This window comes from Lepisma saccharinum, chromosome 7, assembly GCF_977018435.1.
Source record: "Lepisma saccharinum chromosome 7, izLepSacc3.1, whole genome shotgun sequence".
Classification (NCBI taxonomy): domain Eukaryota; kingdom Metazoa; phylum Arthropoda; class Insecta; order Zygentoma; family Lepismatidae; genus Lepisma; species Lepisma saccharinum.
The window spans coordinates 47125675-47153485 of record NC_139235.1 but is presented as its reverse complement, the minus strand read 5'-3'; the positions used below and the strand labels follow the sequence as shown (position 1 = coordinate 47153485).

Below are 27811 nucleotides of genomic sequence, written 5' to 3'. Positions count from 1 at the left end.
ACGACAGGCTATAATCACATTGCTTCTTTTCTGCACGTGTGTGGTAACCACCTCTGTCAAATTCTAACCACTAGATATCGTGTTTTCTTCATTGCTAAATTTTACTTGTACCAGTGTCGAATTACTTTGTTCCTTTTCTTATATTCTTGTATACAGGTTGTAACATAAATATATGTCAATACTTGGGGGACATGTTCCTCACATGGAGACGACGAAATAATGCAGGCATGTCCAACTTCAATGAAGTAGTGACCTACTTTTTATTGTCGCAACAGGCAGTGACCTACTATTAATCAGTTATGTTTTGACTCATCTCGATTCGCCACACGACAGTGTTTCTTGATAATTGAACATCTTTAACAGCAGCTGAGATCTCTTTCTGGTTCTTATTTCCCTCAAAATAATTATCGGCTATTTCCAGAAAACAATCTTTTACAAAATCCCCTTCGGTAAACGATCTGCAATTTTTAACTATCAGGTGGCTAATTTTGAAAAACAAAGGGTAGCTTTGATAGATTGTGAAGTTGGTTTCATCATAAATTGTTGTTAAACAACTAAATTTGATTCAAGTTCATTCAGTTTAGCTTTACGAATGTGAGTTTTGGGTGGAAAATCGGCATCGTATTTATTGCTATGCAGTGCTTTATAATGACACTCTAAATTGCCCTTTTTTGGCAATGATATTGAGGCGTTACAAATTAAACAACAACATTTGTCTTTTACCATTACAAAAAGTACTCGCTTTCCCACTCATTGTGAAAATGGCAGCTCTTGCTGTTTTTAGAAGAACTCATTTTCTATTATTATTCTCCCTGTTCAAACAACGATATTACACATGCACATACATATATACACGTTTGAACCTCAATCACACTGTCACACAGACGCGCACTAAACCCACGAACACAGCAAAGCATGAATCTTTGCCTGCACAGCTGAGTCATACCCGCTGGCATCTGTAAGAGAACAACAGATGATGGGGTTCAAAACTGCACCACTTAAAAAAATGGAAAGAATAGCAGTGATAAATATTCAAAATCTGAAATTTGCATTAAAAATGGATCAATCCATTATACATTATAGAAGTTGAATTCAAATAACACATTGCCCGACCCTGTGGCCGAGTGGTTAGCACATCGCGCTGCGATGCCAAGTGTCCCGGGTTCGAATCCCGGTCGGGCTTGGTTGTTTGTGAATGTCCATTCATCAATTTCATCATTTCATCACTCATCCCCATCTTCGCAAATTAGCCAAGAGGCACAAAATGCGAAGTAAAATAAACTAAATCAAATAAAAAAAAAATAAATCAAATAACACATACGTATTCGTATAATTACAATAGATAGCTGCGATCGACCAAAAAACATCCCGTGATCGACCAAAAAATGTCCCGTGATCGACCAAAAAATGTCCCGTGATTGACCAAAAACATCCCGCGATCGACCAAAAAAACGTCCTGCGATCGAACAAAAAACGTTCGACGCGTTGGACATGCCTGAAATAATGTTATCTGAACGGGTACAGAAATGCGTCATTGATGCGTTAGAGTGCATTTTCAAAAATACTGGACACTGTGTATGAGGCGAAAGCGGTATAGTGTGGAATGTCGAAAAAGCTATCAGATGCCACATACACCACATCTGAACTGGTGGGCAACATGGTGGGAGAGAGATTGGCATTGACCCCGGGTGAAATTGGGGGGGGGGGGGGCTAGTGTAGTAGTGTTCTGTGAATGGTTTCGCCATGAATGTGCAACCCCTGACTTTGGTTTAACTATGCTGTTTACTGATGAGGCGGCCTTCCAATGTGACCAGATTGTGAATTTCCACAATCAGCACTTATGGGCCGACGCGATTGTGTAATCATGTCATCAACACCGGTTTGCCGTCAATGTCTGGACTGGCATTGTGTGTGATTGCTTGGTGGGGCCGTATGTGACCCCCCCCCCCCAAGCTTAATGGACTGACATACAAAGCATTCTTACAGGACACCTTACCTGTGCTATTGGAACAAGTGCCACTCGATATACGTCGACACATGTACTTCATGCACGATGGAGCTCCTGCCCATTTCAGTGTGAATGTTCGTCGGTTTCTGCATCAACATTTCCCTGGTAGGTGGATCGGTAGGGGTGGACCCATTCCGTGGCTCCACGCTCTCCAGACCTCAACCCACTAGACTTTCATTTGTGGGGACATTTAAAGACTCTTGTGTATGCAACACCGATGCACGATGCTGAGAGTCTTTGTGTCCTTATTCTGGACGGATGTGATACGATACGGAATTCTCCAGGGATTCACAAGCGCATGCGGGAGTGTATGCAATGGAGGGTTGCTGCATGTTTTGCTGCGCATGGCGGACATTTTGAGTATTTCTTGTGAACCTGTTTGTCTGTTACCTACAGATCTGGTGTGCATTGTTCTGGTATGGGGTGTTGTGTAGTATGTAGCATGCTTTTTCGACATTCCACACTACACAGCTTTCGCGTCATACAAAATGTGCATCATTTTCAAAAGTGCGTGCTAACGCTTCAATGACACATTTCCGGACCCATGTTCATATAACATTATTTCATCATCTCCATGTGAGGAATATGTCCCCCAAGTATTGACATATATTTATGTTACACCCTGTATAGCATTGATCAATGTATATGAACATTGAGTAAATTCTTTACAAGGATTCTGCTTTGGATTTCACAGTTATTGAAAATTTCGATCTGAAGAGGAATTTCTTAGGTTATTTCTTTAGTTCTTAGGTTTTCATTATTATTATATTATTAATATTCATTACTATCATTGAAATTATTTCTATGTTACCTATTCAAAATTTGTTTTCAATACTTTTATTTCAATGTTATTATAATATTTTCTTTAAAAAGAATTGTTGCAGAAAAAAATCATAAATGTGAGAAACTTTTATAAAATTGTAACATATTATATATCCATGTAAAATGATGTTCTGTGGATTGCATAAAAATTGGTAAATAGTAACATATTAGCAACATATTTTCTATGATTTTCTGAAAAACAGTGTGGAAAAGCACTGTATTTTCAGGCTCATTCGCAATTTATATGCCTATGCCTATGTTGGTTCATAGCAGATAGAGTACTGATTCAGGGTTGCTACACATCTGGAAAACCTGGAAAATGCCAGTTAAGAATCAGGGAAATGTCGGAATTTTGCAGATCGTTTGGAATTACGTACATTTTGGAGTCTGCAAGAGAAAAAGTTGCAAAATGAACAAGCAGTTCTCTTCTACTTCTGGATTCGGTTCTTGTGATTCCACTCCCAAAAAAGATCCAGTTTAGAAACTTGTTTCTTTCGTTCTTATGATTCTCAGTCTTGTGCAGAATTATGGTTCCTTTGAATTTCTGTAATAAATTTTCACTTTTATAATAATAGATATTAGAAAGAATATCAAAGTAGAACTTGTAGTCCAGATATCTGATTGATAACTAAAGTACATTAACAATATGATCATAATTATTGGAAAGGTTGGTGAAAATGAGGTTATAGTGTATTATTTTATAGATCTTAGTCTTGTTGGCATTTCCTATAGAATTCCTATATGCAACAAAAATTTCTCCAAATGCTGTATACTTATAAATGTAAGCAAGAAAGCAGCATTTTCTACGACACTATAAATCCTCCAGAAAATGAAAAATTGTGTATGGTTTATGAACATTTTCTGTTGTTTTTATATTGTGGAGATCTGTTATGGTGAAATAATGTACCTCTGTTTTCTTAGCCTGATGGGTAGATGCACGTGATTGTAGCATCGAATACATTTGATGCCGATTGTAAGTTTACATTTTACTCTTCGAATTTTCATGTGTTCTTGTGTGTGTAGAATGAAATTTCCTTAAAAAAAGTTGTGAAAGTGAATATTCATAATAATTAACGGATTATATATATAATCGAAAAACATAAGTTCAAAGCAAAAATCATGATAATAAACATGTCTGAAAAATTTTATTTTTAGACTGGAAAACCCAGAAATGTCGGGGAATTTCATAATCAAAAACTCGTAGCAACCCTGTGATTACTAACTTGTATTGAGAAGGAACCTGATCTGAATATGTTAAAAAGTTTCTTTTTTTTCTACATCTAATTATAACTTCTCTTTGACCTAGTGATACTTAGAAAATAAATGGGGAGGGGTTTTCATGAACAGATACTAAGAAAAACTCTGTTTTGAAGTCTTACCTTCATCCATATGAAATTTGTGAGTACTTACCACCAACAATACCAAGTTTAAGTCCTATCCTAAAGTCGTTTTCACGTTCAGAAGACACAATGGGCTCTTATGGACAATGCTTTTCTTATGGGAAAATACGAGCACGCTGTTGTGAAGTTTCTGGATTTTCAAATTTAGCTTAAGTAAAATCGGTACCTGCAGTTTTGCAGGAAATTTTGTAGAGAATACGATGGTGAACACAAAAAACTGGTAACTTGCTTACATATTTTTAAATAAATTAAAAACGCAAATTTTCTTTGAAAACAAAATTTTTACATTGTTTTTATTCCTAACGTTGAAACATGCCGTGAAATTGAAGCATTCATTATTAAAAAAATTGACACTGTTTTTCAATTGTCATAGGCGATGGTGGTTCTCAGAATTTATCAATACTTTAAAGCATATTTGCATTAAAAAATATTCAAATAAAGTATGTGGAGATTTTTTATATTCGTGCAGTAGAAAATGTCGTCGCTGGCCATTTTTTGTTCTGTAATTCCAAGTAAAAACTTCCAGCGACAAAGTTGTGGAGAAAATAATGAAATTATTTTTTATAATCACTCAAAGGTTCCCAGAAATATTACTTCCATGCATTTGGAGTTTCTTTTTAACCCGAACCGCGTGCGAAGTAAGGAGACGTTGTCTGGCCATCTTGAGCTGACTCATCGCAGCATTCCAGCTAATCACCACCAAGTTTTCGAGTTGTTATTTTATTTCCCTTCTGTAAAAATATTAACTTCATGCAGTTTGTTATAATAGATTTGCAATTACTTAAATTTAATAATTGACCATTATTTCCAATGCTGCTGTTGTGAGCAACATTAGTGCTGTCGCAAATACACGTTGCTTTTCTTTATATTACTGTCGACATTAATATTGAAATGAAGACCACCTTTGAGTTTCCAACGTACACATAAATTCATAGACACCATATTAACCTTTGAAAGGCTTTCCAACACGTGACAAAATATGGGGCTTCAAGATAGAAATATGACATGCCTTGCTTGAGTCATTGACGTCTTATCAGTTCAAGTGGGCCATAACTCATTTGTTTGTTTGGGTTGCAACTTGAATCTAACCCATGTGCCAGGTTCACCTTACTTGAGTGAGAGATCTGCTTTGGTCTGTTTAGACTTTTTTTTTTGGTAGAAGTGTTTTCAGTTGTGTGAGCGCTCAGTGATTTTTTACTTTTTTAAGTGATTTCTGAAGTGTCATTCGTGCATTACACTCGCGCGTGTAGTGATCGCAATGGATCATAGTGAAAAGGGTAACGTGTATACGTTCACAGTATAATATTAATATTAATAATGACATATAATTATCATTATATATACAAAATATGTAACACCTTCATTGTGAAGTAAGGTTATTATTTCCCGGCGACATGAGCTAGCGCTGTATTAGCAACACTATGCGGTTTCTCCATAAGCGCCGTTGTGTCTTCTGAACGTGAAAACGACTATAGACATTAGACATTAGGCATTCTTTGTAAAGGGTCCCTTTATCAGTTCCATCTAATCATTTTTAATTCTCATTCATTTTCATTATTGTGATTAGCCTAAAAGGCAAAAAGTGATGGAAAGTTAGAAAAATACAACTAGGAATTTCTAAATACATTACAGAATCCTAATGCTGACATTTGGGCATTATCACAAAGTAACAATAATTATAAATAACTCAGCATAAAAATTACATTGGATATATTTACAGTATTAGTAGTTAGTTTGTAACTACCTAGTCATGTGATAAATTCTGTTACAAAGTTAATAATGAACTACAGGCACAGTGAGCAAGCTAAGGTATTAATATTTGGATGTTACAAAGGTACAGGTCTTGTCAACACAGATCATCAGTCACTGTTCAAAATGGCCACATATGACCTTCACACAGGCCCGAAGTCTCTGAGGCCAGTCATCAATCACAGCACGCATGGTCTCGAGGGGAAAGTCCGCCACTGTTTTCACAAGAGAATGCTCGAGACTCGTAAGGTTTGGATACCTCTTCCTACAGACCATGCCCTCCAAAACGGACCACAAGCTGTAGTCAAATGGGCTGAGGTCGAGGATGCTGGAGGACCAATCAGCCGGAGCAATGAAATCAGGTACATTCCTCTGAAGCCACTCCTGTGTGATCTTTGCCTTGTGAGCCGGTGCTCAGTCCTGCTGGAAGCTCCACGGCTCATTGTTGAACATGGTGCAGGTCAACAATTTCACAAGTGGCTCCAACACTGTCATTTGATACACTTTTGCAGATGTTTTCACACCATGTTCACAGAAGTGGAGGTAAGTTGTGCCATTGTATGAAACCCCACACCAAACCATCACTGAGGCGGGATGATGGCCTCTGAGGATCCGTGGCATGTTTTCACGAGCTTCCTGGGATGTCTAAGCATAAACACGGTCGTTTTGATGATTTTTAAGACTCTTCAATCGAAGATTTTTTCGTCCGTGAAAAGGATCCTTCTGTGGCCACCATTTGCATAACGCTGAAGGAGTCTTTTTGTTTTCTGCTCCCTCTGGACCTTAAGCTGTGGAGTGAGGAAGTGACCAGTACTTCGCCGATAAGCGCAGAGTCCTAGGTCACTTCGGAGCACACGTGACATCAACATTTTCGAAATGTTCACCTCTCGAGCCATCACTGCTTGTTTCCTGACAGGATTTCATCGAATCTGCACCGCCACTGCTTTCACGAGCTTCTGGCTCCTCACACTGCGAGGTTTACCTTTCCTGGGGTGGTCCTCAATTTTCCCTGTGTCACAGTATCTGTTGATGGTCCGATGCACGAACATCCTGCTGATATTCAGCTTTTTCAGGGTGTTGAAAATGTCCGATGGTGATATGCCAACTTTGTGCAATGCGATTACTGCCACAGGGTTCTCGTATACACCCCACTCCATTCGACCCACAGTGAAATTCACCTTTCCACTACCACAGTCAAACACACAATGATGCTGGTTGTTGTTTGATCCAACATTGCGGGGTTACCTTGCCAACCAATCTTGCCATCCCTGTCTAAACTTTGTAACAGAATTTATGATATGACTAGGTAGTTCTTTCTGAAGTTATGTTAATATTAGCTCAACTCAAGAATGTTACACGAATTATTATTATGTCATAAATAAGTTTCTTTTTGTGCATTTCAATAAACCAATTTTTGCTTATTTCCCAGTGCTTTCTAGAAGAAAGACAAGAAAATTGTTTAACAAGCAAATATATGACAAAAGTCCATCACGGAGTGTAATTGTATTAAGCAACTTCCACAATGTTCCAGATGACATACTTGAAGAAGATGAGGAAACTAATAACTGTAAAGAGGTTTGTATGTGTAGATACACTTCTAAAGATGCATACTAGCCATCAAGGATTAAGTTCTGTTACCAACCCAGTTAGTTCAACATGATGTATGAAATTCATTTACATACCTTAATGTGGTTGAAACAAATGAAAGAAATGATGATTAAACGAAGTGTGCTCTTTTAAGAAACCATCTGTTGGAGATATGAGAGTTGTTAGATTTTGGTGTCGCAAGCATTGGCGTTTGTAGTTTCTTTTCTTTTGTATATTCAATTTTACATGTCATTTTATGTACGAGGGCCATTTTGCTTGTAGTGGCAACATGAGAGAGAGACATGAAAGAAGATACATACCTGGAATCCTTTACAATCCTTCAATGTAATCTCCTGCTGCTGTGTGAACATGTTTCCAAACATCTGGCAGTCGTCAGATGCCATTGATAGCTCCTGTTCGGGGTGTAAGGGGTACCTTCCACGTAGGCGCCCAAAAGTCAACCTCTCTTCCACGTAGTGCACCCTGGACTAAAGACTAACGAGGCTCTGGCGACTGGCCCCATGGCCAGTATAATTTTGTTTGTGTTGTCCTGTGTTTTGTCCTTATTTGTGCTGAGTGTTCTTTGCAGCCTCGGCTTTTAACAACAGTCAGAACATTTTAATCTTTTATGATTTTAATTAAGCAACGTTAGAGTTGCTACGTGTAACGGTAAGGGGCTGGACCCCGTATAGTGTGACGGGTGCAAAATAGCCTTAGTGCTGACGCACCCAATAATTTTAAAATCAAATCAAATCAAATAGCTCCTGTTCGTGCCAGTGTGTTCAGAGACTGCCCTGTGGCCGAAATGATGCTCGGGACGTCTGGAAAGCGTTTCCCCCTCAGTGGTTCCTTCATCTTGGGAACGAAATCAAATTCGCAGGGACTCGTCAGGAGAATAAGGTGGTGCTCCAACACCTCCCAATCCCATTGTTGCAGTACGTTGTGCACCACTTATGCTGTATGACATCTGTGTGTTGATCTGTTGCCATGTGAGAATGCCCGCCACCATGTTCTTTCGCAGCTGATTCATGACCACTTTCAAATGCTTTGGCCCATCTGGCAACGGTAAAGCATGGTCCCCACATGCATCGCGTAAGCCCTTGTGAATTTGCCGTGCATTCCTTCCATGTGCAACCTGAAATTTGATGAATATTCGCTGTTCTTCACGCGTGAACATTGTTCAGGGTGGTATTATACACACACTTCACTTTATCGTCTTCTAACTACCACACAACAGTACTATTCAGCAGTGATCAGAAAGCTACATTTTAAAAGTAGCTTCGCTACAGCTACGGCTACTCTTCCAAAATGTAGCTTCGCTACAGCTACAATTACATTTACCAAAAAGTAGCTCGCTATACTACTCCTGTTCGCTACTCGCTACTTTTTGCGCTACTTCTGCATAAAAAAAATTAAAACAACCATATGGGTATTTAAAAAATCCCCTACTATAGATCCACCAACTCATCTGAAGCCCTAGCACGGGAGCTGTGGCACTAGTGTCGCTAGTTAAAGCTACGGGGAAGCCTGTAGTTCTCATATTTTCCGAGGTTTCAGAAAGCTTGGTGGATCTATACTGGTAAATAGATTCTGTTATTTATTATCATGATTCCAGTCATTCGATAATTTTGATAGCAGTGTTACTTCAGTTACTTATTTTTACTATAGTTTTTGAGAATACCATACCTATGCAAGTGGCATATCAATTCAAATTTGATACATGAATATTGCAATTAGGGTGTTACCCAAATTAATGATTACAACTATACACACATAAAATTTGGTAGGATTACGTATTTATGTTCACATCAACGTATTTTTCTTTAGAATAAATATTTCATTTTTTATAGACTGATATGAAGTCAGCATTTTGATTGAAAAGTACCTGGAGCCCTTTGACTACAAAAGGGCCCCAGGTTCGATACCCAGCGGAGGCACATAGTGGTTAGGATCCAGTATCGATCAGCTTATCTATGCATAAAATGGACTCAAAACTAAAACTAGGTAAAACGCCAAGTTGGGAGGATGAGATTCTCCATTCCCCACACTACTCATCATTCATCATTCTTCCTCGTTCTCACAATTAGCCGAAAATGGCAGAAAGCGACTATAGATAAGAGAATAATTAAATAAACCATTCATCCTCATTGTCATGATTGAGAAGAGTTGAAGAATAGATGAGGAGGTAAACAAAAGAAGACAATTGGGTGGTGGACTATATCAAAGCGTTCGAAAATTAATATGGAACAGGGATGTACCTATGAAATGCAAGAAGGTAATATATAACACATACTATGTGCCAATAATTACATATGGAGCAGATACTTGGACAATGCCATAGAGAGACAAAGAAAAGATGCAGGCAGTGAAGATTAAATTTTTAAGGAGCTTTTTGAGGAAGACTAGAAGGAATAGAATAAGGAATGAGGAGATCCGACAGACAGTGGGTGTGGTGAAGCTTCATGACAGGATAGATCAGGCATAGATAAGGTGGTTTGGACACATTTATTTATTATTTATTTATTTACGACTTTGTTTACATGGCGAAGTTAAGGCATTAATGCCTTCTCTTCCACTTAACCAGTAATTACAGGGATCATTTTTTGCAGTAAATTGTATACAATTAAAAAATTAAAAAATATAAATGAAAAATAAAATAATAAAAGAAAAATAAAGTAATGAAAGTAAAATGAAAATAAAGAGGATGGATGCAGAAAGACTACCAGTAAGAACTTACCATTTACAAGGAGTGGGAATAAAGCCAAGGGGGAGACCAAGATGTCAGTGGAAAGAGCAGATAGTGGAGAGTGTTAGGACAAGAGGACAAGATTGGAACACTGTGGAAAGAGGGGAGTGGTGGGAGACCAGAAAAATGGAGAGGCTTGACTTTTATGCTGACCCAGCCAGAGGCAGGAAACGGCGAAGGATGATGATGTCATGATTAGCAAAAGTTACAGAAAAGTGACGCAAAAGTGGGAGAAATATATAAATTTGAAAACTATGTATATTAACTAAAGAAAGACCTCCCCGATGGAGCAGTGGTAGCGTCATCGCCTTGTATTCAAGGGGTCCTGGGTTCGATACCCGGTGGAGGCACATAGTGGTTCGGATCCCACTTTAAACTGTAGGTCCAGTCCGATTAACCTTACCGTGCATAAAGTGGACTTAAAACACCAAATCAATCAATCAATCAATTAACTAAAGAAAATTGTTGTTTCTGCAGGAAACATACATACTTTTTGCAATATGATAAAATTATTGAGGAAACTGTCATGTAAACCTGAGTGTTCTAAACGTATTGTAATTTTAAAATTTGTGAACAAATACTATCGCGAAATTAATTGTATTTCCAGAAACTCTTATCATTCCTGTAACAATAATTTATTGCTGGCGAGATCCTATATACTGACGATGATCAATGCTGTTAACGTACTGAGCCATTTATTGATGGCACCATTCCCTTGTCAGTGCAGTAGAAAATCCATCGCTCGTTTCTGCACTGCAAGTTGCATCTTACACAGCAATTAATGACATTTTGGTGTCTCTTACACCATGGATATCCACAGGATTTGTTCCGGGGGTGATGCAAACGAGGCATTTTTTCCAGTGGTGCAGCAAACGAGGCATGTTTCTCCCCAAAATAGCGATGCAGCTAAAAAACGTAGCTGTTAGCAGGAATATATTCATATATGTCAGTTAGTTATCTGGATATCTGAATTATTCATATACTAATTAAATAAATTACGCAGATATCTATAATCTACAGTCTAGATAATCTGTATCTCCATGAAATAGACTGTCTTTATGAACCTCCTGCAAAATTAAGGGTTATTGTCGATTTTTTCTGACGCTGTTGCCACATTCAAAATTCATCTCAAAATGCTGAGAAAAAATGTAGCTGTAGCGAAATTTTCGCTACAACTACAGGAATTTTGTAGCTTTGCTACCGCTACAACTACAATTTTCAAAATGTAGCGTCGCTACAGCTACCTCTACAAATTTTGTAGCTAGCTACAGTAGCGACGCTACAAGTAGCTTGCTACTTCTGACCACTGCTATTCAGCACCAAACACCTACACACAATCTGTAGTACAAGACTAAACAAGAAGGGGTGTAAAGGGTGACCTTCCACATAGTACACCGAAATGTCAACCTCACTTCCACGTTAGTACACCCTGGACTGCAGACTAACGAGGCTCTGGCGACTGGCCCCATGGCCAGTATAATTTTGTTTGTATTGTCCTGTTCTTTTGTCCTTATGTGTGCTGAGTGCTCCTTTACAGCCTCAGCTTTTAACGAAAGTCAGAAGATTTTAATATTTTATGATTTTAGTTCTGCAACGTTAAGAGTTGTTATTTGTAACGATAAGGGGCTGGACCCAGTATAATGTGACGGGTGCAAAATAGCCTTAGTGCTGACGCACCCAAAATTTTAAATTCAAATCAAAGACTAAACAAGACATGATTGTCTTTTGCCCCAGCAACAACTGACAAGCATATATCAACAGTGTTGCTACTACAAGAAAAATGTATCTTGTATTTCATCTACTCATATTTGCTCCCTTCATCACAAATGACATAAAGGGGTAGAAAAATTATCTTAAATATGCAAAAACATGAATATGAGGTATGACAAATTAATTCCAAGACTGGCCATGTAATAACAAAGTTTGCTTATTGATGCACCAGCGGCTACTGTCACATTTGAAATATCTGAAATGAAATGTGAAGCTATGCACTGTGTGAGACGACTGTGTCGCTGCCAGAAACAGTCTTGAAAATTGGTTTTCAGAATTCCTTGCACTAGGTGTCAGGAATGTCACCAAATCTTTACCGCTTTGTACTTTGAGGACTGACTGACACTCGCACACACACACACACTGTTGCTCTCTCAATCTGTCTCTGTCTTAAATTTATCTATGAAGTCTCGAAATAAGGTGGATGGTCCGGTCCATTTTTGTAATGAAACTCTTGGACAGAAACTATTTTATCACACCCTAACCTGCATGGCTTTCTCTTTCCCATGCAATAATGGTCAGTAAAGCACTAACTAACCTGTCTATACTATTCTACCAAAAACATAGAAGCGTTCGTGCATTTGTTTCTGGTGTTCTATCAGTTGCTTACATGCGTCTGAAGTGATCACTGTTTCCCTCAGGCAGCACTCCGTACTGTGCGTGGGATGTTTTCTGCCCTAAATCATGGCACGCCACCTGTGAATGTGGAGGAAAATAGAATGATAAAACGATTGTATGTTGTTCAAGATGCAAATTATTTTCAAGCTGAAATCATTGCAATGCCTGCCGATATGAAATATCCAAGTTGTAAAAATAACAATATTGAAAATTGACAACATTCAGTTCCTTTTGTTTGAGCCTGTATGTTTTTTTTTATGTAGATCTTATAAATGCAGGATAAAAATATCGAGAATTGAACATTTCAAAAATGTTTTGTAAGTACCTTCGAGTTTAGTTTTACACATTCATAGCTTCTTCTGCAAGTTGGTAAGATTTTGACAGTGAGACTTTTAGAACAAATAGTTATTTTCTTAGATCATATAAGTTATACGATTTCAATACATTTTGAAAAATACTTTGGAAATGTTGTGAACAATGAGTTCCATTTTTAGTTCCTTCATTACATGTCAAAGCCATTCCAGGAATTAATTGTCACACCTCATACATTATAATCGTTTAGTCTAAGACCTTTTTGTGTTTAGCCCAACTACAGTGGAATCTCAATTTTACATTCCAAAGTTTTACATTTTCCCAATTATACATTTAATCTTCAAAGCTTGAACACACAGGTATCTTTTAAAATTTCCTACGATTTAGCATTTTCCCTCATTTTAAGTTTCTTCCATTGGTTCCTGGGAAACGTAAAATTGAGGTTCCATTGAATGTTTTTCTCTTTATATTGCTTGAAGAATACTTACTTTGGAAGTCTTAACTTATTTATTTTATAAGTCCTAACTTCTGTTGTAGATTGTGCCCATAAAGAAGGTGAGAAGCTCTGAACCTGGAAATGCAGTTTTTGCTCATGTAAATGATGATATCTTAGAAGAAATGGCAAGAGAGGAAACTCTTGGCACAACCAACAATACTAATGCACCAACTTCTGTTTGGAGAACATATTTTGTTGGTAAATATAGAAATATTAGCTTTAAGAAATATTTATTTATTAAATTTATTTTAAAGGTGAACTGACATAAAACTTTCACTGATTCCAATAATGTAAAGTTTTTATTTATTTATTTCTTTTTTTAGGCCAGCTTTTATTAAACATCCATTCCAAAAAGCTAGCTGGCTCTTTTGCAACTCTAATTTTTGACATTTTTGCTTCATCCATTCTTCTTTTGCATTATCAGTTTCTCCTCTTACCTGCTTACAGTTTTTGCACATGTATAATGTGCACTTTTTTTCCAAAATTATTGCCCCCAAAAACTGTGGCATGTTTTATGCACAGAATAATTCGAACAGCCAACATGAAACTACGCATGTTTTCACTATGTTACTACATACAACACATGTATATTAACGGGTGCAAATTACAAGGTTGGGTTTCTTGAGCAATGATAATTAAAAAGAAAAAAAAAACACATAACACACATAAAAGTGAAAGGGTCATTCATTAGAACATTAGGCAACACAGAGAAAAGCCGCAACATTTTGGTGGAATTTGAGCATGCATCTCCCATCATACAGGATGTATACCAGCAGTATTTGTCACGAGAAAAATAACCCCCAAAAAAAATCCCGCACAATTGCTATTGACTCTTGATAATTGTGTATAACACATATGTACAACAGCTGCAAATACAAATTATGCCCTTGAGTTTCTTTCGATGTTTTGCAGGAAATCATCATAAACAATTCCATTAAAAATTGCTTCCAGTGTGTAAAACTTTTACTATAAGGTGTTTCCAGCTTCGTCTTCATAGTTTTGTGCAAATAGGTTAGGTTAGACAGCAAGGTTGGATTTCTTTAGCAGTAATATATATAAAAACACACATAAAGAAAAGTGGGGGGGAGATCCCTGAAAGAGCTTGATGCCCTGGTGCCTATAAATACATACCAGGGCCAGTGGCAAAGCTAAGGCGTAAATACTGGGTAGGCTGAAAAATCTGCTGACCTTATACTTTTTTATACAGCAGGTCCATGCGTCGATTCTTGTTGGTCGCAAAAGTATCAATTACTCTTTCCTTGCATCCTTGATCAATAGAAAGTTCTTTAACCAGTTTTTTTTTCAATGGCTATTGTACTGAGAGAACTTAATCTTTCATTTTTCATTGAATTACGGAAATAATTTTTTACTCTCTTGAGGGTGCTCATACTTCTTTCGGAGGAAACCTTTTGTAACAGGGAATGTTAAGACCAACTTGATAAGTTGTGTTACTTCTTTGTAGATTGTTTGAAGATCATTGCTAACTATGAATTTTAGAAGGTCTGCAGGAGGTAAATGCTTTTCTTCATCAGCATAGATATTCTTTAATTCATTTTCTAATCGTTCTTTGTTGAAAAATGGATATGTGGACAGAAGGTTATTTTGGTCTAGCAATTCAACAAATTTTATCTTTTCAAGATCTCCAAAACGTATTTCCATTTGTACAGTCAGTGTGTCCAAGATTTCGTCCAAGCATCTGAGAGCCACAAAGTCTTGTTCATTTACATTTATTTCACTGCAAATCCTCTTAGAGTTTTCAACACATAATTTCACAGTATTTTCTGATCTCATATTCCTTATTACCTCGATGGTCTTCTTGATTTCTGTGTTACACATATTTATGTCTGATGCAACTTTGTATTGAAGGAGTGCAAAAAGGTCGTCTATATATGTAAAAATGTATTTGTAAAGGCAAAGCAGGAAAATAAATTGCATTTTATTAAGTGTATTTAGCAGGCCCGAGGCACAATTGAACGAATTTGCAACCAAATCTTCAATATTGTCTGTAATTGTCTGGAAAATGTCTTTCAGCTCATTGTATTTTCCATAAATTGTATGCACTGCTTGGGAATTAAAATTCCAGCAGGTACTACATGTTTGTGACAATCTGAATCCTTTACTTTCTAAGAGTACTGTTCTCTTTGAGGATTTACTGAAAAATGTATGGAAAGCTGCAAGATTATAAATGAAAAGCCTGACTTGTTTGATTGTTTTTGAACAATGTAGCAGCACTAGATTTAATTTGTGTGCATAGCAATGTAAAAATATAGCTCGTGGACATACACAGTGCGGCAATTTGAAATCGAGACTGGTGCTGTAAAAAAGAAACAAGTCTTCATAGAAAGTTACTTACCTTGGATCATTCAAAGTACCTCCTGCATCCACACATCGTAGGGCAATGCCTACCAGTGCATGGAAGGATTGCTAGAATTCGCCCAAATTTTCTAGGAACCCATAAATTCAAGATGGCCACCGCTTAACACACCAACAAAAGAAATCGATCATAACTCCTTTAATATTGGTTTTTGACAATTTTGCATACAGACATATTTTGTTCAGAATTAAAAACTGAACAAAAAATATTCTTACAGTTTTTTTCATATCTTGCACTGTTATGGAGATATATCCAGTGAAAGAATTCTGTACCCTTTTCTGCAAGGATTCTAAGGAATATTTTATGAGGCGCATCCAGAAAGTAAGTTCCCTATTTTTTTCCCGTGAAAGTAAACATAATGAGCCATGTAAATTGTGCATGCGCAGCAGAGCTAAGACGTATCAATCATATGCCAGGCGGACAGATCCCGCCCGGCGCCAGTAGCGAGGCAGCAATGGTCCGAAGTGGAAGCTCGTATTCCTTCTCCCGCCGCATGCCAGTAGCGAGGCAGCAGTGGTCCGAAATGGAAGCTCGTATTCCTTCTCCCGCCAAATGCGAGGTTCGGTCGGTGATAAAGTTCCTGAATGCACAAAGCATTGCGCCAATTGACATTCATCGTCAGCTCTGTGAGGTCTATGGGCCGAACATTATGAGTAAGCAGATGGTGCGTCGCTGGTGTCGGCAGTTTTCGGAAGGTCGTCAAAGTGTCCATGATGAAGAGTGCAGTGGGCATCCGTCCCTCATCACTAAAGCCCGGATTTCTATGTAATTACATATTTTTTCCTTTATATGTACAAGCGTGGAATTAAAATATATTGACGAATATAGAGATGTCACAGTGAAGTTTTATATTACATATTTTTACATATTTTACTAAATGTTACATATTCCTAAGATATGAAATATTTTTTACATAAAACAGTCCTTAAGAGGAAAATCCAATGAACTTTTGGCTTACTAGTTAAAAAAGTATCTTCTCACTTCCCCTCCCCATTTCCAGGTCTAAAAAAATATAGTAACTTAAAAGTGCGATTTGCCTTCGTTGTACGTACATAGCAGTTCGTTGATTCGCCGCATCGTAACAATTACATCAAGATTCGACAGTGTTTCAGTTTCCAGTTTGTAACATGGAGCGGCAAGCAACACACAGCGAACGAAGAGAACCAACAATGGAAGGCGGCAAGTACAAAGCTGAGAGGCACTTACCTTTCATCCGTACATTGTTGTGATCGTTTTGATTTTTGCAGCCGGCGGCGACAAATCTTGAATGAAGTATTGTAGAATTTCGTATATATATTTCGTCGCCTTTTCATTTTAACCATTGGAGTTTTAAGAAGAGCTTGCCTCAGTATTTAAACAGTGTTTTAGCCGTAGAAAGCTGGAATGGCTCCGCCTACCTCCTCGTTATCTCAAAAGTTGCGATCTTGGATAGCAGTCGATGATGCATTTACTATGGATGGTAAAGTTATTTTTTGTCGAGTGTGCGATAAAAAAGTTGGGTGCACTATGAAGTCTCAATTAGATCAACATGTTCGCACTTCACTTCATGTGAAAAACAAACAACTACGGAGTGAAAAGAAGCAAGTTTTACTAACCCAGATGCAAGAGGATTCTTCATTCAGTGTGTTTTACAAGGAAATGTGTGAAGCAATGATTGCAGCAAACATCCCTTGGTATAAAATTTAAGTACCGAAGTTCCGGGATTTTCTGGAAAATTATTGTGGCCGTAAACTTCCTGACGAGTCAACCCTTCGAAAGCGATATCTTCCACATTCCTACAAAGAAACTTTAGAATTAATTAGGGCAGAAGTAGGCAGTTCCTATGTGTGGATTTCCATCGACGAAACAACTGATGCTTTGGGACGGTATGTAAGTAATTTCATTGTTGGAATGCTAATTGCTGATTCTCCATCTACACCACATCTCATTGCATGCAAAGTTATAGAGCGTACTAATCATTCCACCATAGCACGATTTGTGAATGACAGTCTTAAATTGTTGTATCCGGATGGCGTACAAGAAGAGAGAGTTCTTCTCATGTTCACAGACAGTGCGTCATACATGTTAAAAGCTGCTACGGCACTTAAAGTGTTTTATCCTAACTTGATCCACTTTACTTGCTTGGCACATGCTCTCCAACGCATTGCTGAGGAGGTGAGAGGCAATTTCCTGGAAGTCAACCAACTTATTTCTTCCACGAAAAAGGTGTTTCTGAAGGCACCACAACGTGTGCAAGTTTACAAGGAACAATTGCCAGATGTACCACTTCCTCCGGAACCTATTCTTACTAGATGGGGCACTTGGATCCAGGCAAGTAAGTTTTACAACGAACATTTTGAAGAAGTGAAATCTGTGCTTGACTCATTTTCGGCGGACTCAGCTGTATTGGTACGCACTGCTCAAAATCTCTTCAAGGACACCAAACTTGCTTGCGATATGGCATACATAAACAGCAATTTTGGTTGGATTGATACAAGCATAAAAATAACTTGAAACTGTTGGGCTTCCTCTCCTGGAAGCCATGGATATATATGAGGATGCCAGAAAGAAACTGTCTGCTGTTGGAGGAGATGTGGGAGAGAAAGCTCGAAGAAAATTTGACGCAGTGACTGAAATAAACCCAGGTTACGTCAGCTTATTTACAGTGAGCTGCATTCTCAATGGTGAAACAGTTAACCCTCCCAATGATATTTCTCCCGACCACATTCACCTCCTGAAGTACGCTCCGGTTACTTCTTGTGACGTGGAGAGAAGTTTCTCTGCGTACAAGAACATATTATCTGATCGGCGACAAACATTTACTTCTGAACATTTGGAAATGTACCTGGTAACATATTGTAAGTTAAATAATTAAATACAGTGCCTGCCCCAAGATCAAAGGTAACCTGAATTTTTGTAAGTGCTTTTTGAGTGAAAAATTTGGGCAACGAAAATTTATTACTGAACATTTTGAATGGTACCTGGTGACATTGTATATTAAATATTGAATATATTCAAATTGTGGTTAATATTTTTGCTCTATAAGAACATAAAAAATACTTAATGTAAGCATTGTAATATTGTAACTTCAATTTTTGTAAGTCTTTTTGAAATAAACATATCCCTTTGTGAGGAAAAAATGTAACAAAAATAGGAAGTAGCGTTTGGAATAAATATTTATAGTACATATTTCATTATGAATTTACATATTTTTTACATATTTCAGACATTTTTATTACATATTTATGTACATATTTTAGGGGTTGATATTACATAAAAATCCGGGCTTTACTCATCACTGATGATCTGGTTGAGCTGGTGCGGCAGCGCATCGTAGAGAACCGTTGCTTCACGATTACGGAGTTTAGTAGCCTTTTTCCGCAGATATCGCGATCCATGTTGCATGAGATTGTCATGCAGCACGTTCTGTTCACAAAATTATGTGCCAGGTGGGTGCCGAGAAACCTGACACCCGAACACAAAATGAAACGTTCAGGAGCAGCACTGACATTCCTGCAACAGTACCATGATGACGGCGATGATTTCCTCGACAGGATCGTCACGGACGATGAGACGTGGATTTCGCACTTCACCCCGGAAACCAAGCAGCAGTCAATGCATTGGCGGCATAGTGGATCTGCGGTCAAGAAGAAATTCAAACAGACGCTGTCGGTACAGAAAGTGATGTGCACCGTGTTTTTGGACAGGAAGGGCATTTTGCTAATTGACTTCCTCCCCAGAGGTGAAACGGTGAACGCTGACCATTACTGTGAAACACTAAGGAAATTGCGACGTGCCATTCAAAACAAGAGGCATGGTATGCTTACTGCAGGTGTTGTGCTCCTCCATGACAATGCTCGTCCAGATACGGCTCGGCGCACAGCAGCTGTTTTGACGGAATTTGGCTGGGAGTTGTTTGATCATCCACCTTACAGTCCTGATCTGGCTCCCAGCGATTTTCACGTTTTCTTGCACCTCAAGAAATCCCTGTCCTCCGGTGAGCGTTTTGGCAACGACGAAGAGCTGAAGACGTCTGTCACACGCTGGTTCCATTCACAGGCGGCAGAGTTTTACGACAGTGGGATCCAAAAGTTGATACCACGATATGACAAGTGTCTCAATTCTGGTGGTTGCTAGGTTGAAAAATAGCTGAACCTTTGCTGTACCTGTTGCCAATAAATGGTTTCCTGAAACTGTGTTGTTGTTTTTTTTTAAAAATAGGGAAACTTACTTTCTGGATGCGCCTCGTATATTTCCAATTCCTAGCCATAAGACCCAACGAAATTTTCGATGTGGACGAGTTTTCTCTTTTGATCCTGTTAGGGCATGCCTAAAGAAAGGAAAAAATCTTGGGTAGACATCTGGCATACCGGGCCTAACATTTCTAGGGGATCTTAAAATCAAGATGGCTACTGCTTCACCACGCACCAACAAATGGAATCGATCATAACTCCTTTAATCATGGTTTTTGACAATTTTGCATAGAGATATATTTTGTTTAGAATTTAAAACGGAACAAAAATTATTCTTACAGGTTTTTTCATATCTTGCATTGTTATGGAGATATATCCAGTAAAATAATTCCATACCCTTTTCTGCAAGGATTCTAAGCAATAGTGTACACTTTACTTGACATTCTGGCATATAAAGGGCAAAAAATTACTGCCTACTGTTGTGGCGCATGGCAGTAGCGGCTCATGCCTAATATAACAGGTGAAGAAGTACATTTATAGGCAATGAAAAAACAAAAAAAAATGAAAAAAACTTTGAATTGTAACTTACACTTTAAATGTTCCACCGAATCATAGTGCTTATGCAGAGAACGCGTTATATTGACAAGATCGTTATAACCTTCTTTATTCCACACATTGTATTTGTTGCTAAACAGTAAACAAAGCCAGCAGAACAATGATTGCAAATATCGACTACTACATAACCAAGGAAAGTCTGCAAACCAGGAACTTTTAAATTTAATGTTGTACGATTTCCCTGCCTTTTTGTTCTCTCGCTTAACTGATATTTGAAGAATGTCAGTGGGCCGCCCACAATTTAAAACGTCTTTTTTGTCTTCATCTGTCCATCTGGAAAATGGTTCTGTAACAAATTACACACTAAGTCATTTACTGGGTTCATTGTACAAACCACAGCTCAACACATGAACACAACACACGATAGGAAACGCAAGACACACACACACGGAACAAGATCTTGCAAGAATGCAACAATTTTGCCACAACCACTGGAAGCAATGTTTTCTGTCGACGAGAGAACTGCTGCATGTACAAGGCAACACCCGTTCAAGGCCAACACTAGATGATGTCACCGTTGCCATGACAACTAGCTAAAGTCTTCTGCAACCTGGCGGCATCTACCCTTGGTTTCTTTATGCTACGACAAACTCTTCACGTGTGTAATGCCAAGCGGCGTATTATTTGAGTATTATCGTGTGCGTTCTGCTGGGAAATAGTTTAATTTAACAACCAAATGAAAAATGTCAATCTTAATTCGAAAATTAGGTGAAAACATCTGCACTTGTTGCACTTGGCCAGCCACCACTGGCGCATGGCCTGTGTGACGTTATACATGAAAGATGGCTGCCTCTAAAGACATTAACAAAGATAATCGACCATGTCTCCTTATGTGCTTCAGAAGTCATTTTGACCATTTGGCATGCAATCATAAGTATAATACTAGGTGTTTCCCTGGACAATGTGTCAAGTGAAGGCACATGGCGTCAGGAATTCAAGATGGCCACCACAGAGGTTCTGAGCATAAAAACTGTCCATATCCTGATTTAGAGTTCATTTATCAGAATTTTCCAGTCCTTATCTGTTAATAAATAGCAAGTGAAAATATATTATTATAATTTTGTAACTACAGTAGTGTCCAAAATTTAAGCATGCGAAGATATAACAAAATGTGTTATGGATAAAGTGTCAGAACTGCACAAAACAAATTGAAAATTAATCAAAACATTAAATAAATTAACAATTGTTTTTAGCGTGAAGACAAAAAGTCTAAAAATAAGAAAATTGAAGATCGCTTCCTTAACAAGAAATAGAGGTTTGTATGGGGCGTGATCATCCAGAACAGCTACACAGCCTTGCAACAACGTAAAAGGTGGTTCAAGAGCTCTACAGGCACCTGGTTCCATTCCCCACGAAGAGCAGTGCGGAGCTCTGGAAATGTCTTTGGTGGAGGCTGGCAGGCTGTAATTCATCTCCTTAATGCACTACAGTATTTATTCCTAGAGACCTCGGTGGCCAGTTCATGCGGTGATAACTTCATCTTCAAGAAACTCACCGAACAATTTGGCTCGATATACACATGTATTATCACCTTAGAAGATTAAATCTGGGTCGACTGCCACATGTTGTTGAGGACCTCGTCTCTGTACTCCTGAGAAGTAACAATACCTCCAGCAAAAAGGTGCAGCTCTGTACGTCCATTTTATGCTCAGAACCTCCGTGGTGGCCATCTTGCATTCCCGATGCCATGTACCTTCTCTTGACACATTGTCCAGCAAAACATCTAGTACAGTGCGATCGAAAAGCCCCCGAACCCAAACTTCAAAATTTTTTTCGCCGGTCGTTATGATGATAATTTAATAATTTCTGTGGAAGCTGGTTTGCGAGGGTCTTGGCTGTACACGACACAAGAGATGGCACTGGGGAGTGGCGCTAGCAGTCGTGGCGAGGAAATGAACTTCGAGCAGTGCTGGTAACAAAATAATCATGCCAGTTGCAAGGATCAGTTTGTCGGTGGAGGAGCGTGTGTTTTTGTTAGAGGAGTATTTGAAAACGACAGCTGAAACCACCCAGCAAATTGGCAGTCCCCTCCCCTTACCCTCCCCCTCCCACCTACACAGAGCTCAGGCTGTAGCTGCCTTCTACCGCGACGCTTTTCGTCAAAAGCCTCACAGTTTGGACCGAACTCGCTCTCCTCTTTCTGGCCTGACTGCCGAGACATCTGGAAGGATTGCGGAACCAAACGTTCAGATTACATAGTTTAATTCGTTATAACAAACTTTGATTGTTACAGGGTACAAGAACATTTTAATTTCAACATTTTTTGGGTAGGCTAAGCCTCAAAAGCCTCATAGGAGCTTCGCCACTGAGTCCAGCACATCAGTTTCCTCCGAAATTTTGGTTCCTCCATTTTCCTTTTTGTGCTCAATTTACTTAAATATTAGTTACAATGTAATACAACGATATAATATGAAAACATAATACAATCTGTGTACAAAATTTGATCATGCATCTGGTGACAAACTGGATGCGTATCGTCTGTATTTGCCGCGCCAGATGTAAGGCAAAATAACTTCCTGAGTGTAAATACAAATTATGCCTTCCATCTTTTCTTGCTTCCGTCATTCTCTTACAGTTGCCTCACCATGTCGAATTTTCGAGCCACAGCCCTGTTGTCGTTTTCCTTCATATACAACACTAGTTGTAAACCAAATGTTTGAGTAAAAACAGGGTACAGTGATTATTCAGTGGCAACACTTTAGCAGTGAAATGTGGTACATTAGAGGCCTTGTGGTGTCATGAAGAAAGGCCAATGATAGATCTTGAATGTATACTTTACATATAATATGATTTTTTAGGATCAAACTACCAATATTTATACAGTGGAACCTTGATTTTACAATTTTCAGGGGACCAAGCTGAAAAAAACTTAAAATGCGGGAAAATGTAAAATCGAGGAAAATTTTATACCGTTTTGCTATGTTGGGACCATCAAGATTGATCATATTATGCTTGAAAATGCAAAGTCGAGGTTCCACTGTTTGTGTTTTTTTCCTTTTTTTCCAATTACATCAATTAAGAGTTCAATCAAAGCAGATAATTCAGGTATTTACGTTTTCCGCGAAGCTGTTTTAAGTAATTTTCTATTAATTTTGGTAGCCACTGCCAGCATCATTGTTTGAATCTGTTGTCATTTTCTTCCTAAATCACCGCTAGGTGTGCTGTTGTCACGTGTATGTCTGCATATGTGTCGTCTGCTGTTCACTGGTGTTAATTGCTGCAGTAAGGGAAGTCAAGCATGGTGTGACTGACCACTATCTATGTTGAGTTCATGTTTGTAGCGCATGATGGCATGTTTCTTTGATTTTTGTGTCTATGAGAGTGTGTGCATTGTATTTGACATGCACTTTTTGGATTTTATGGTTGTGGACTTTGATATGTTTTGGAAGTCTGGTGTTGTGTTGGGCCATTTTTCTATTTGATAGGTGCTGCTGGATTCTCTCTCTGATAGGCCTGATGGATCTGCCGATGTAATGAGCCTTGCACTCTCATTCAGCATCATAAACACCTGGGTTATTGAGAGGGGAGAGGAAGTATCGTTTGTGTTTGTTTAGTTGGTCAGCTATTTTGGAGGTTGGTTTGTGTGCTATTTGGATGTTGTAGGGGCAGAGGGCTTTGGTAAGGTGGTTGGATGTGGTAGGATGGTAGGGGAAGGCAAACCACTTAACTTTGTTACTGGGATCTGGTTGCATTGATGGAACAGGTTGTGTTGATGGTGCAGGTTGTCTGACATGGATTTCAGCTGTGCTTCACCATGTGGAGAGTTGACATTCAGTATATCCATGCTTTAGTGCCAGTTCGGTGATGGTACTATCTCAGGACTTCTTCTCTGGAGCAGTAGAAGCAGGCCAAGGTGGCTACTCACTGGGAATTCCTTGAATTCTCAGAATTCTGCGTGAATTATTGGCTCCGGGAATTATGCGTGAATTCTGCTTGAATTATTCTCCATAGACGTGAAAAATTGCAACTTTTATTAATCCAAATCCTATTGAATTTATACATATTGATAAATGCCCTGAGGTGAGATTTTCACAGTTGAATTTTTATTTTTATGGAGGAAGGAAAATAATGTGTGAAAAATAAAACAGAATTTTCTTGATCTGTTAAGTTTGTTACTGTTCTTTGGAGAGCAATCTGACAGACGGAAGATTATTGCAAGATAAGATTTCTTGAAGATGATTAAGTAGATTTGAGTTTGAAATTCTTACACAATTAACAATTTTTTGCAGGTTAGAATATATACCATAATATTTGTGTGACTTATGTTTGTAGATGTATTTCAAGTCTGAGTATGTGAAATGGCAAATGTAAACTAAGGACCTCAAATTAAATGTTTTAAATATACCGTTTAATTAAATTAGAATTTTTGGATACATTGGAATCACACAGACACTTCATATTGTTACTATATTTGTGTGTGCATATCAGTGGCACAACCACAGTGGGGCAGGGGTATCCCTCCCCCCAACCTTGAATAGAAATCAATTCTAAGGAGGGCAAGGGAGCAAACATTGATGGCCAAGGGCACCTGCAGAAGGGCAATTATCCCCCTCGATTTCAAATTTTATGCAAATAAAAATACATTTCATAAAATTTTCTTGCTCCCTTCACTCACAATGCCTGCTTTTCTTAGTATCGTCATGTTCAGAACCGCAGTAGCTAAAGAGCGGCGGAAGTCAGCCCTGGCCACCAAACAATCTAATTGATAAAAGTTGTAAAAGAGAGAATGCCATGACACCTCGTGAAATTATTTGCGTCCTATTAAATCAATATTGTTTTCAGTTTGCAAATAGAATTGTTTAAAAAATTTCTTGTTCGCTTTACTCACAGTATGATTGTTTTCTGTAATGAATTGTAAATTTCCAGAGAGAGAGAAATAAGACTTCTCTTATAATGGATTTTGTCTTAAATGCATGAACAATTGTTGGAAGGAGAAGGAACGTGCACATTTGAGAGAAAAATTAAATAATTTTTGCTGTTGGTTTGTTATGAGGTGGATGAATTGATTATGTATTGAATACAGTCAACTCTCAATTCAACGACCTTTCACAGTTCCCGGGAAAAGGGTTGTTATTTCGAAGGGGTCGTTATTGAAATTTGCACCAATTTTCAGCTTAAACAGAGCTCAAACGGACACAAAGAGGAGATGGTAACACCATTTATCCTGGTAGTTATATAACCTGTTATGCACAGGATGCGTTATGTGAGAAGGGAAATAGAACATGAAAACGTTTTCACAAAAAAAAGAAAAAATAATGTTACTTTCTTTCAATTGTGCACAGTCTTTTCCAGGATATTCTTACAATTCTAGTTCATGAGAAATCCGTTTGCACTGAGACCTATGGAAAGGAAAACAATCTCTCGCTTATTGCAAGCAAAACTCGAAGAATCTTGACACCAGTCAGACTGGCACCAGCAAAAGTTGGGAGATAATCGGGCAGAATGAATGTTGGATTTCTTACGGGTCTACTGGAGCATTGTCTGTTACAAGATTAACTAGTAAGATTGGATCTCTCCGGAGAAACAACACAACCTTTCTAGGAAAAAAAGGGGGGGGGAAGGCAGGACTGTAGTTTTCGTTCTGGTTCGGCTGTGTAAAATACATCGCAAAAAAAAAGTCATGTTTTCTTTGCTTCAACCAACTTCATTCACCCTCCTCCCCCCATTCAAGGGAGCAGTCCAAACTCCTTCCTTGACTTGCATTGTAATCCAGCGTGAAAAAGGAAACACGCAACTTGCAAACTGTTTTCACCCAATGCATATTTTAGGACACGTTATGAAACAGCGTCACAGTCAATAATCATTCGGGTTTGGAATTGAATTTCATTTAAACTGTATATTTAGTCCCGATAAACCCATCAGCATAAAATGAACTGAAAACAAGCTTTATGAAACTGCGCATTTTCACATATCAAAATGGTAGATCGTTATTTACTCTCACGTTAATCGACAATTTAATGTTGGATTTAGGAGTATTCTCGATGTAAAACACCCACTCCTCCAAAAGTTTTTCCCTTGAATAATGTCTTTTTAATCGGTCTCGGCGACCATTCATACATTAAACACTTTTTTTTTTTTTTTTTCACATGAATGGTTCTGAAGAAAAGTGGATGCGAATTAAATTTACAGATTTGCTTATCAGAAGGCGCAGAACATGAAGTTATTTTAACTCTTGTTTTCCTTTCTGGAGATCGAATTTCATTATCGTCAAATCAAAACAGATCAAAACAGCTTTGTGAGATTCAAAACAATAGCTCTTTCCTTGCTCTGGATGAGTCATTGCTGTTATCGGCAAGCAAGAGCTTTGCAGATGCTAGACATAACACTGGCTCCAGCTGCATCGAAAAAACAAGGAGACCAGCTGGAAGTTCGAGCAACAGGTGGCGGAAGAGAAAAATCCCAGCATTTTAAAGATAACGCAACTGTCAAAGGCGGAACTTTTAACAGCAGTGTAAAGAAGAAAGAAATTACCCTTGCTTTAAGTTTTACCATGCAACAGACAATAATACGGGCAATATTTCCTATGCAGACAACAGCATTTAAAGGGAAAAAAAAAGGACCTGAATTCTGCAATTATCAACATTGCCGTGCACACCAGTGGCGGAGAATGATCTGGGGAAAGGGGGAGAGGGTCACTCTTTTTTTTTACTTGTTCTATGGTTTTGTTCGTTTTCAAGAATATATCCAGAACTGGTTCCCCCATTTTAGACGTCAAAGGAAAAGAAGAGGGGTGGGTCCACTTCCACCCTCGCCTGTAATCAACCTGTGTGCATACACGAGCAAGAAAACTGTGACTGAAACAATCGGCACCCCCCCCCCCCCCCCCCAATGTTTGCTGACAGGAAAAGAGGGAGAAGTAAGTCAGTCAGCCAACGGAACAATTTTTTGGCAGATGTTACAACATCGACACAATTAGGAAAATGTATGAAGTGGGAAATGGGGAGTTATGAATCATAACATAACATAATCATTGATGCACGTAAGATTGAAGTAAACTTTTGTGGAAACTTGGATGACAACACATTAAGCGGGTTGACAATCTTTAGTTCACCTATGTGGTTTTGATTATCTCTAACAGTTTCACTTTTTTATGAAGTGTTGCAGGGAACAAAGAACTTGTTTTGAATGAAAGCCGTTACCGG

General features: G+C 38.4%; 1 protein-coding gene across 1 annotated transcript in view; it reads left to right on the top strand.

Annotated features, from left to right (window-relative positions):
* Positions 1-27811, top strand: part of LOC145989840 (uncharacterized) — a 300187-nt gene that overhangs the window by 128619 nt on the left and 143757 nt on the right. The window contains exons 9-10 of the mRNA XM_083125242.1: positions 7409-7554; positions 13550-13706. Coding sequence (XP_082981368.1) covers positions 7409-7554; positions 13550-13706 — 303 coding nt within the window. The remainder of the gene's footprint in view (positions 1-7408; positions 7555-13549; positions 13707-27811) is intronic.